This window comes from Sorex fumeus, unplaced genomic scaffold, assembly GCF_029834395.1.
Source record: "Sorex fumeus unplaced genomic scaffold, SorFum_2.1 ptg000109l, whole genome shotgun sequence".
Taxonomy (NCBI): domain Eukaryota; kingdom Metazoa; phylum Chordata; class Mammalia; order Eulipotyphla; family Soricidae; genus Sorex; species Sorex fumeus.
The window spans coordinates 3,555,859-3,567,951 of NW_026606166.1; the positions used below are offsets into that span (position 1 = coordinate 3,555,859).

The following is a 12,093-nucleotide window of genomic DNA, read 5'->3' on the forward strand; positions in this document are numbered from 1 at the left end:
GCCCTCACATAGGGTTTAGTTTTAGTTTTTTTTTTTAAAAAAAAAAACCCACCTTTTATTATTTGTACTTTGCAGCATTGGTAAGAATTTGTTATAAAACCGAGCCTGGTGGGTGGGTGGCCGGGCAAGTGGATGTGGGTGGGGTCCGCTCCCTGGACGCCAGCACCCCTGGTAAAACATGGCGCGGAGGCAGTCTCTGCCTTCGGAGGACCCTGCTGGCTGCAGACACGTGCTCACAGGAAGTGCTCCCTGCAGCTCTATTCCTTGGCGATGGCAAACGGCTTCTCCACCTCGATCTTGCCACAGTCCGCAATGGTCACGTCCTTCAGGGGCCGGTCCCGCCCGTCTGTCTTGGTGCTCTCCACCTTGCGCACGACCTCCTGTAAGGTGAAGCAGAAGATGAGGGAGGGTGAGGAGACTCTGAGCACAGGGAGATGGAGGCCCTGGGGTCCAGCGCCACTGTGGGCTGCAGCGTTTGGGAGGGTCCCCTAAGGCACAGGCCAGGCTGGGCCGCGCAGGGATGGACACAGGCCCTGGGGGTGCTCAGAAGTTGGGGTGTACTGGGAAGCTGGCTCGTTCTTCCAGACCCCTCAGGTTTCTGCCATGTGCTGGGTCTGAGTGTGGGGTTGCTTTGCGCGACCAACTTTGGTGCTGCCAGGGCCTGAGCGCAGCCCCCTGAGCAGCACCCCACCGAGCGCCACCCCCACCCCAACTCACCATGCCCTCAATAACTTTCCCGAACACCACGTGCTTGCCATCCAGCCAGGCAGTCTTGACCGTAGTGATGAAGAACTGGGAGCCGTTGGTGTCTTTGCCCGCGTTGGCCATGCTCACCCAGCCCGGACCGTAGTGCTTCAGCTTGAAGTTCTCATCAGGGAAGCGTTCGCCATAGATGCTCTTACCTGGGAGGAGAGATCGGGGGAGTTTCATTCCCTGGACAAGCAATAGCCGGGGTCTCAGTCTGAGCTGTCCTCAGCAGCCAGGTGGGGCGTGAGGGCCACACACACCTCTGTCCCTCCCCTCTGGTTTAGACGCCAGAGCACAGATGGACACAGTCTAGGGCAAGGGCTGCTTGAACTTTGCCTTCAGCCATCCCTGTGCCCTGGAAGCTCTCACACAGCCCGGGTACATGAGGACACAAATCAAAACACCTGTGGGACACAGGGACAATGGTGAAGGGAAGCGACACTCAGGGAGAGGGCGGTGCTGGGATGTTCCTGAAGAATCCCCCAAGAGCAATACTGTAAATCATGGTGCCTAAAGTAACATTTAAATAAAATGAAGTATCTCCTGATCATGGGCTGGAGCGATAGCACAGCGGGTAGGGCGTTTGCCTTGCATGCAGCCAACATGGCCGACCCGAGTTCAATTCCTCCGCCCCTCTCGGAGAGCCCGGCAAGCTACCGAGAGTATCTCGCCCGCACGGCAGAGCCTGGCAAGCTCCCCGTGACGTATTCGATATGCCAAACACAGTAACAACAAAGTCTCCAATGGAGACGTTACTGGGCCCGCTCGAGCAAATCGATGATGAACGGGAGGGCCTTTACCTTTTTACCTATCTCCTGACCATAAACCATACTTATTTAGAAGCCAGAGTTCATACACAGCTCCTCTGACGGCAGGACTGTGATGGCCTCTAAGGAAGGGTCACGCGGGTACTTGCATGCTGAGTGAGTCTGCATCCCCAGTACCACACACTGTCCCCCCCTAAGAAGAGAGAGAATTGGTGGGGGGAGGGGGCAGAGGGGGATGTTAGGGGCTGTTATTTGTGTCCCAGAAAGCCAAGCACCTCTTACCTAAGAACGAGCAGAAAGCGAAAGCTGTAGGGCAGAAGACAGTCCAGCGGGGAAGGCGCTTGCCTTGAGTGCAGCTGACCAGAGTTCAATCACCAACACCCCATAGGGTCCCCCAAACCCACCTTCTACAGGGGGGAAGCTGAGACAGACTCAGACCAGGCCCGCCCAGAGTACTCACCGGAAGCACCCAATCAGAGTGGTCGTAACCAAGGTGGACTCCACTCTCGGGTTTCCTGAGTAAGCCCACAACCTATGCCTGCGCGCAAGCCTTCCCCAGAGACAGGGTAAACACCTAAATGGGCTCAATCTTTGCTGGGCTCGGGGCTGCACACAGCTGCATGTCCTGTCCAGAGACACGCCCCAGGCACTAATTCTTATTTCGTTTTTATCTTTCGCTTTTTTGGGTCACACCTGGCAATGCTTAGGGGTTACTCCTAGGTCTGCACTCTGGAATTAGTCCTGGTGGTGCTCCTCTGCACTCTGGAATTATCCTGGTGGGATACCAGGGCGCAAACCTGGGTTGGCTGCATACAAGGCGCATGCCCTGCCAACTGTATTATCACCCTGGTCCCTTCTCACTCCCTCTTTAGGAGGTTTTGGGATCACACTTCAGTGCTCAGAAGCTGCTGGAGGACAACACAATCCCAGCACTCAAACTGGGGTCGGTTCCATGCAAGGTGAGAGTCTGCACACCCCACTAACTCTTGGGCCCATGACTCCTCACTGTGACCTCCACGCTCTCCGATCTCTGTTGGAACTGAGGCACTGTGATTACCGGCGCACAGATGGTAGGCTGGGGTGTGCACCAAGCATCACACTCCAACCCTGTGAGGCAGGAGTTGAACACCCAATTCCAAGCTGAGGCAGAGGCCGGGTGCTGGAAAACGGCACAGCAGGGACTCCACACCCAGGGGCCTGGCTCTGGGATCTCTGCTTCTCCTTCCACGAGACCCTCTCTGGGCACCACACAAACATGTCCAGCCCTGCCATCACCCCAGACATCCCCAGGCCTAGTGGAATGTAGCTCAGGAGGACAAGGCCCTGGTCCGGTTCCAGGGGCTCCATTTCCAGGCCTCCTGAACCCCACTCTTTCCTTAAGGGACGGAAGGATCAGGTGGTGGCAGGGTCAATCCCAGGGCCTCCCATGGGTGCCAGTCCACTGGGCTCAGCCCTGGCTCACACCTTGACCTTGCCGCTCCTTTGCCCACAAGGCCCCCCCGGCCAGGCCGGCTCATCCCTCTCCCTGCCTTGGCCTGAGGCGTGCCCTGCAGGCACCTGACCTATACCTGACCTATACTCGGGCACCCACAGCCCCAAGCACTGTCCAGGAGAGTGAGTGAGCTCAGAGGACTCAGCTCAGACGTGCTGGGTCCAGTTCTCAAACTCGTTAGACATGGGACGTGTCCACCCTCTGCACTGATCTAAGTGCGACCTTCCAGAGTCCCCCCAGGGTTTCCAAAGGAGAGGATGAAAAACCAGCAAACAGGCTGGAGGGACAGTCTCACGGGGAGGCACTTGACCCGGGCTCAATCCCAGCACCCCATAAGGGCCCCCCGGATTGATCTCAAAGTGCAAAGACAGGAGTAACACCACCAGGGGGGCCCCAAACCAAACCAAATATGAGTTTGAACCTTAATTATCTCCTTGGGGCCCATCTGGGTCTCCGGTTCGGAAGGAAACGCATCTGCTGTGCCAGGGCTGCTGTGCCCTCAGCAGGAACCCGAGTCCGGCCTGCCATGCCAAGACAGGGTGGGGCAGCTAAGGGCCCTCAAGCTCTTGGCGGAGCAAAATTGCGCATCCCCGCACCCCTGTCCCGAGGGTGCCAGAGCCGCAAAGGTCAGACGGGGTGCTGGGAACGGGCCCAGGAGGGAGAGTCCAGTGAGCAGGCCACTCACACTGCATGTGGCCAACTTGGGTTCGGGTCCCCAGCTCCACATACGGTCCCGAGCCCCACCAGGAGCGATGGGTTTGCGGAGGCCTGAGCGAGAGCGCAGCTGGCAGGGCATGTGTCTTGCACAAGTCTGACTCAGGTTTGATACCAGCACCCCATATACGGCTCCCCAAGCACCGCCAGGACTGATTGCTGAGTGCAGAGTCAGGACTGATCCCTGAGCACCACTGGGTGTGGACCTACACCCCTCCCCTGACACCCCCGAAACTAAGTTATTTGGCAGAGAGGCGTAAGGCTGGGGAAAGTGGTCCCCTCTAACACTCTGACCCTCAACTGGCCCGTCCCTGGTGCACCCGAGACAGGCCACCCTGGATCAGACCTGGGCCAGCAGTGATTAGGCAGGTAAGGCCACATCTGCCAACATGGGCCCCTGTCCCCCCTGACTGTTGCAGCTGGGGCAGGGGGAGTCTCACCCCTCGACCCGCGCCTGCCCTCTGCCCACATTACCTCCAGTGCCGTCGCCACGGGTGAAGTCTCCACCCTGGATCATGAAGTCCTTGATCACCCGGTGGAACTTGCTGTTTTTGTAGCCAAATCCTTTCTTGAAAGAAAAAAGGGGGAAAAAGAGGGCAGGTGAGGAGGCAGCATGGGCTTCTGGGGGCAGGCAGGCACACAGCGCCAACACAGTGGGCTTCTCGGCTACCAGCTACACCATGCGCCCATCCTCCACCTTCTCCCGACAAGCAGCGTCAACAGGAACAGATGCAAGAAAGGCAGGACAGAGCCATAGCACAGGGCAGGGTGCTGGCCTTGCAGGCAGTCCACCCAGGCTTCATCTCCAGCATGCACATGGTCCCGGAGCCCGTCAGGTGTGACCCCTGAATGCAGAACCAAAGAGTAAGTCCTGAACACTGCCAAGTGTGGCCCCCAAGCAAAAACCAGAAGAGTGACCCTGCAGAATAATGGTTTGCCCTTTCTCCCTGGCCCTTGGGAACTTGTGTTTGCTGACTGCCCCCCAACCTGTCAATTATCTTTGTCTCCTGATCAGACTTTGACTTGTAAATATTGTCTTTCTCTTCTCCTTACTGTCCTTCGCATGGTTAGTTATTTCAGAGCAAGTGCTTTTTGTATGAATACAGGAAGACAGTTAGAAAGACTCCCAACCCCAAGTCTGTGGGTTGGGAGTTGACTGACTCCAGCTAATATACCTCCTGGACATCTGCTCTTTCGACTAAAGCCTCAGCAGCCCTTACCTCCAAAAGCAGGGTCCCGACCAGGGACTGGATGAACTCAGGGCAAGTGGTGAGTTAGCTAACCTGGCATCAAAATGGGCCTGGCCAAAGTTCCCTAATGTTTAACTATAAGAGCTTGGTCATGGACAAATTCTGTCATGATCCCAAAGTAATAACTAGATTTGGACCCTGCTCAGGTGAGGAATGATTGACCGGGCCTGAGCACTGTAGTCTGGGTCTGTAGCAAGAAGTCCCCAGGAGAGCCACCCTACAAGTCTAAAAGTGTATATTACAGAATGGAAAATATTAGGAAGGAGAATTAAAGATATTAACCAAGTTGCAGGTCTAAAGAGAGGAGAAACACACCGTAAGGGCTGTTTTGCCCTCGTGGGCTGCAGGTGGTCGGGAAGTCTGGAAAAACACTTTTACTACGCTTCCCATGGGGAGGTTGGAGAGGGGTCACGGAGAGCACTGTAGAGCGAGTCAGAGAGGGGGTGGAGAGAGCTGGGAGAGACGAGAGACTGAATAAACGGCAGCTATCAGCAACCAGCGTGGCCCTCGTTTTTCCTTCATCCGCCCAAGGCAAGAGCCGTCCCAGGTGGAGAAGCCGCCTGAGAGCACAGAAGGCAGGTGGCGCGAGAGAGCCACATGTCATCCCCGAGCGAAGGGCTTAGACAGCCTGAGTGGGAATTCACACGTGACCCCAAAATGGGGCCAGACACAGGTCAGAAAGACATTATGTAAGTCATTCCTGCCTTGCATAGGGCTAACCCTGGCTCACTCCCCAGCATCACAGAGGGTCCTTCAAGAAAGACCAGGGGTCAATACCGAGAACAGCCCCCTCTCCCACCTCCAGCCCCACAAAACAAAATGTGGCCAAATAGTTCAGGGACTAAACCCTCCTCAGATGAGGTTGACATGTGGCCCAAGTAGGAACTTGCAACAGACTCTCCTATACAGGTGCTCCTTTCTTAGGGCCTAGGATGCTCTGGGCCTCTGGCTCTTTAAGACTATGTTCATAGGAGCCAGGAAGATAGTCCAGCAAGCAGGGAACATGCTCTTCATATGGATGACACAGGTTCAAATCCTCAGTGCCACATATGGCCCCCAATCCCCACCTGGAGTGATGGGTTTGTGGAGGCCAGAGCAATTGCAGTGGGCAGGGCATTCATCTTGCACTAACTTGACCCAGGTTTGATACCGAGCACCCCATATAATCCCCTGCACACCATGAAGAATGCTCCTCAGAGCTAAGCAAGAGTGATACCTGGGCACCGCCAGGTGTGGCCCAAACACCTCGTACACACACCCTACTCAGTCACCAAGATAAAAAGAGTCAAGTTCTCGGGCAGAGAGAGAGAGTACAGTGAGGAAGGTGTTTGTGCTACATGCGGCTGACCTGGGCTCCACATATGGTTCCCTGAGCTCTACCGGAGTGACAGGAGTGATCCCAGAGCTCCAGAGCCAGGAGGGTAAGACTTGAGCCCACTGGGTATGTCCCCCAAACCAAAAGGAATAAGCTGTGTGATGTGTGTGTACATGGCACAGGGGGAAGATGACAACAAAGAATGAGCTTGTGCAGATATCTTGCATGTGCAAGTTCGACCCCCAGGCACCACCGGGCTGAGGAGTGGGCATCTCTCCTTTGGGCAGACCTCAGGCAGACACTGCTGGCCCTGAGCCCTCTCAGCACACGTGGAGACCCTGTGCTCTCAAAAAAAAAAAAGAACATGAGCGCTGGTGCTCACATCACTAGTTTTTTTTTTCTTTTTATTTTTTGAGGGGCATGGGGGTTGGGGGGTGGAGGGGTGCACATCTGGCGGTGCATAGGGCTGACTTCTGATGAGGCTCGGAAAACCATATGCATTGCTGGCAGTGGAACGGGGTTGGCCACATGCAAGGCAAGCACCCGCCCTGCTGTAATAACGTGCTGGCCACACGCAGGCTCCAGCCCCTGTATTTTCATTTTGGTTTTGGGGCCACACCTGGCAGTTAGCAGGGCTTACTCCTGGTCCTGTGCTCAGGGATCAGTCCTGATGGGCTCTGGAGACCATACGGGATGCCAGAGATGGAGCCTGGGCTGGCTGCATGGAAAGCAAATGCCCTCTCCACTGTGCCACAGCTCCAGCCCCAAGTGTTTTCTTTACAGGAGTGTCTATGGGGACAGAGGATCCACATCTTTCGGTGCTCAAGGAACCCTGCAGTGATGTGATGCCCAGCACGGCTGCATGCCAGGCGAGCGACAGTGCCCTGCACCATCTCTTGAGCCCTCCATAGATGTTTCCTTTGGTCGGTAAATTCTCTTCAAGGTGAAAGGTGGAAGCAGAAGAGATAGGACAGTGGTAGGCGCTTGACTTGCACTTGGCTGACCAGGGTTTGATCCCTGGTATCCCATATGATACCCCAAGCACCAGCAGGAGTAATTCCAGAGCCAGGAGTAACCCCTGAGCACCACTAAGTGTGGCCCAAAAACAATGGGGGGGGGGAGGGGAGGAAGAAAGAGTAAGGGGGGGGAGCAAAAGAAAGGACAGGCATCCAGGGAGACAGCTCTGTGGGCTCCGCACACAAATGGTCCAGGCCTTGGTCCAAAAGCTTCACTGGCATGAGCTGACCGCCACTCATCTCTCACGGCCACTTACCTCTCCTGTGGCTAAAGCCACGAAATTATCCACTGTCTTGGGCACAGTCTTCCCGAAGAGACCGATGACCACCCGGCCAATGTCCTCATCGCCCACGCGCAGATCGAAGTACACCTGGGGGGACAGGAGTGAGTGCCTGGCCCTGAAGAGGGGTCTCGCTAGAAGGGGGCTGAGAAGGGGGGAGAAAATGGGCAGGTTCGGGGTTCGGGCAGGGGTGGGGGGGGGCTGGAGCGGCTTTGGGGAGGTCAGGCCAGCTCAGCCCTCCTGAACGGCACTGCCCGTGGGCCCAGGGTCTATCTACCAGCTGCTCCATCAAACGCATCAAACCCAAGGAAGCGGGCCTGAGCTCGCCGCAGTTTGGGGTTTTGTTCCTTTCTGGCTTCCCGGTTCCGGGCCGGGCCCATTGCAGCGCGTCTAGACTCACTCGCAGGGCCCTGCGCGGCGGGGGAGGCTGCGGGGGGCGCGGGGAGGGCATCGAGGGGTCCGGGGCTGCGGGGTCCGGGGCGCGCGGGGAGGCACCGCGGGGGGGGCGCGGGGAGGGCATCGAGGGGTCCAGGGCTGCGGGGTCCGGGGCGCGCGCGGAGGCACCGCGGGGTCCGGGGCGCGGGCGTACCTTGACGGTGACTTTGGGCCCCTTTTTCTTCTCGTCGGCCGCGGAGGGTCCCGGCAGCAGCAGGAAGACGACGGAGCCCACGACGAGCGCGGCGACCAACAGCACCTTCATGTTCCTGCCCGACAAGCGCAGCATCCACAGGCGAGGGGCGCGGGCGCGGCGCGGCCGGAAGCGGTGGGGAGCGGCGGCGCGGCCGGCGCGGCCACGGGGCGCGGGCGCGGGGGGGAACGCGGGGCCCCGGCCCGGCTCGGCGCTCGCAGGAGCCGCGGGATTCCCCCCCCCCGGCCGGCTCCGGGTAGTAGAGTCCCGCGGGGCGGGGCCTGGCGCCGGCGCGGCGGGCGGAGACGCGGGCTCGCGCCCGGCCGCCACGTTGCTGCGGCCTCATTGGCTCGCGCCGCTGGCCACGCCCACGCAGGGCCACGCCCACGGCCGCGGGAGGGAGCCGGGTTCCACTGCGGAAGTGGCGCCCGGAGGCGTGCGCCGCTGGATGCTGGATGCTGAAGGTCCTGGGCATTCGCAGGCTAGACCCGGGATTGCGGGGCGGCAGCGGCGCGATCGGCGTGATCCCTTAGTGTGTTGTCCATAGGTGTCCGCAGGTTAAGTACGTGCATTTTATACTATGTGCACCGAGAGTGGCTTGGGCCGTGTCCTGCAGTGTTCAGGGGCTGCCCTACCCCGCGTTGGGGTCGCTCCTACAAGCAGCGGGACCTTGGGGTGCAGGATGGGCTGCAGTCAGCCTTCGAGCTTGCCCTGTTATCTCGCTTTTACAGAAATCCTCAGGAAGTTCAGGACTAGTTTTCTTATGTCACAGCATGATTTCACAGGTTCACACCCACAGCCGGTGATGCTTTGTTGCAGGAGGCTACACATGGCTTCCAACACTATGGAGCTATGGTACTATTAAACTCTTTACAACTTTTTTTTTTCTGGTTTTGGGCGACACCCATCAGTGCTCAGGGCTTACACCTGACTCTGCATTCAGGATTCACTCCTGGCAGGCCTTGGGGAACCATGTGGGGATGCCAAGGATCTAATCCGGGGTCTGCCGCGTGCAAGACAAGAACCCTGCCCATAGTAATATTGCTTCAGCCCCATCTTATAATTATTTTGGTCCACTATATGAAAGTTTATAATAAAGCTCAGTAGGTCGTACCAAACTGCCTGGGTGGGTACCAGGATCAAACAGAAACCTGGATTTTTTTAAATCTGGAAACCTGGACTCCTGATAAACACTAGAACATGGAGTAAATTATTTCATCTTTCATATTTTCTTCCCTTGACTTTACAATAGAGTGCCGATGCCTCTCAGTGTTTGGTGATAACCGAGAGACTACGCTTGAGGACATGAGGATTCGAAATAGACTCTGAACGAACGTATTTTCCTAGCGAGAAAGCTGCACTAGAAACCATGTCACTCTCCCACCAGTGAGTGTAAGAAAATATGTGCTCACCTATTAGACAAAGCACCAATATCGTCTTTTTAACAATTTGCAGAACTTAGGGGACAGAGTGATAGTTCCACGGAGTGGGCATTTTACCTTGCATGTGGCCCACCTGGGTTCAGTTTCCAGCAAAAGCTAAATAGACATTTCCTCAAATAAGACATACATGATATATGAAAAAGTGCTCGGAGTGGGGGGGAACTGAGAGATATTACCAAGGATAAAGTGGTAGTATCCTTGCACCTGGCAAGCCCTGATTTGATCATTGGCACCACAAATGGCCCCCTCAGCATTGCCAGGTGTGGACAGATCCTGCACTCCCCACTCCAAAGGGCTCTTCATGGACTGGAGAGATAGTACAAGGATTAAGAGACTTACCTTACATGTGGCTAACCCTAATTTGAATCCTGGGCACTACTTATGGTCCCCCAAGCACTGCCAGGAATAGTGCCTAGATCCCAACAACAAAAGACAAAAAAGCACTCTCCAAAACTTCCCAGAGAAATGCAAATCCAAAGGAGAGCTGGAACCTCATACCAGTGAGAATGGGCACTTCCAAGAATGGAACCAACCAGTGCTAGAGGGAGGTGGTGAGACAAGAACCTCCCCCCCCTCCCCCCTCCCCCCCCCCCCCCCCCCCCCGTCATTGTTGGTGAGGTCATCATCTGACTCAGCCCCCAATGGGAAACACTACAGCAGAGCCTCTCTCAAAAATTAAGAATTAGACTTCCAGGTCTGGACACGGAGTTTAATGGTACGCACAGAATGATCTCCTGAGTACAACTGGCGGAAAAATCCAAGTGAGGAGTAGCCACCCCCCCCCCCAACAACCACCACTCCACCACCAGAATATGGCTCCAAACAAAAATAACTGGATGAAACATGACCCAGTTCTTTCACTCCTTAGCATCTACCAGCAAAACACTAATAAGAAAAGACATTTGGACTCTAAAGTTCTTTTGCAGCTAGGATTCATAATAGCCACGATCTGGAAACTACCAGAGTGTCAAAGAACAGGTGACTGAATAAAGAAATTGTGGTGCTTATAGCTAATAGCATGTGTGTGTGTGTGTGTGTGTGTGTGTGTGTGTGTGTGTGTGAGATGAAATACTATTTGTTTATAGAGAAAGATGAAATCTTGCACTTCACTGCAACTTGGATGGAATGGCAGTTATCATGGTAAGCAAAGTGACTCAAAGAAAGGACTAAGATGAATGATCTCTCCTGTGTGGGGAATAGAGCAACCAACTGTAAGACTGCTTACAGGACAGAACAGTCTGAACAGAACTGAGTTGACAAAGGGCAAGTTGACAAAGGAGCAGTGGGTGTGAGAGGGGAGAGGGGAGCTGGAGACCTGGGTGGAGGGAGGCTGATACTTGGGTGGTGGGCGTGGGGTAGTATCAATATATTCCTAAAATAGTGATATCATAAGTACTGTAAATCATGGTGTCTGAAAAAAATAAACAAGCCCCCAAATAATTTAAGATCATTTTTTGTTTGGGGGTCACTCCTGTGTCTACACTCAGAGATAAATCCTGGCAGGGTTTGGGGGACCATATGGGGTTCCAGAATTGAACCAGAGTCAGCCATATGCAAGGCAAGTGCCTTAATCTGTCTAACATTTATCTGGTCTCATTTTCTAACTAAATTGTTCATTAATTTTTATTTTCATTCCACTAAGAAGATAATGTTTTATCCTACTGATTTACTCATCTGTTAATAGATTCATATGAAATGCTAGGACCCTATGCTTACCCAGTTTCCTCTTTGATAAGAACATAGTCATTTTGGGTATGATGCCCTTTGAATTTTAACATTACCTGACATGTGGATGTTGGGATATAAAACATGGGTAGAGACAGAGAGATTTACGGTGGTAAGTGCTTGCCTTGTGGTGTCAGTGAACCTGGATTCGATCCCAAGCATCCCATGTGTGATGCTACAATCCCCACCAGGAAGGATGCCTGAGTACAGAGACACGAGTAAGCTGTGAGGACAGCAGGTGTGGCCCAAATACAATAAATAAACAGGAATTAGTGGTTAGACTATTATGTATATAATCTAGAATTGCTTTAAAAGTATATTTTGTATTTGACCCCAAAACAAAGGTAAAAAGTAAAGTTACTCAAATGAAACTATACCAAACTTAAAAGAAGGTGTATAGAATGAGCATCCCTCTACTAATAAAAGGACATATTAAAAAAGAATATTTGTAATTCACTTATCTGATAAGAATTAGTACCCAATATTTAAGCTCACTCATGACTTTTAATAGTTAACCAAAAAAAGTAACAAAATTGGCAGTGGATTCTTTGAAGGGGAGAGATAGTACTACTGATAGTGTGCTTGGCTTTCATGAACTAACCTGATTTCAATCACTGGCATTCTATGTGGTTCTCTGGCACCACCAGGGTTCATTCCTGAGTGCAGAGACAGGATTAACCCCTAAAAATCACTGGTTATGTTCCAACCCCCCCCCA

General features: G+C 54.2%; 1 protein-coding gene across 1 annotated transcript; it reads right to left on the reverse strand.

Moving 5' to 3' along the window:
• Window positions 1–42: 42 nt before the first annotated feature.
• PPIB (peptidylprolyl isomerase B) lies at window positions 43–8,352 on the reverse strand. Its single transcript, XM_056134937.1, has 5 exons — window positions 8,172–8,352; window positions 7,559–7,672; window positions 4,195–4,288; window positions 718–902; window positions 43–380 (listed from the first exon to the last, which is right to left on the reverse strand). The coding sequence occupies exons 1-5, from the start codon at window positions 8,304–8,306 to the stop codon at window positions 258–260; spliced, it is 651 nt and encodes a 216-aa protein (XP_055990912.1). The 5' UTR covers window positions 8,307–8,352; the 3' UTR covers window positions 43–257.
• Between the last annotated feature and the right edge of the window lie 3,741 nt (window positions 8,353–12,093).

What these genes read in the sequence shown, in the direction of transcription:
- PPIB (XM_056134937.1), bottom strand. Translation starts at nt 8,306, where the DNA reads ATGCTGCGCTTGTCGGGCAGGAACATGAAGGTGCTGTTGGTCGCCGCG. An exon ending in CCGTGGCGACGGCACTGGAG is followed by an intron (nt 903 to 4,194) that starts GTAATGTGGGCA and finishes CTCTCCTCCCAG; the next exon opens with GTAAGAGCATCTATGGCGAA. An exon ending in GGAAAGTTATTGAGGGCATG is followed by an intron (nt 381 to 717) that starts GTGAGTTGGGGT and finishes TTCACCTTACAG; the next exon opens with GAGGTCGTGCGCAAGGTGGA.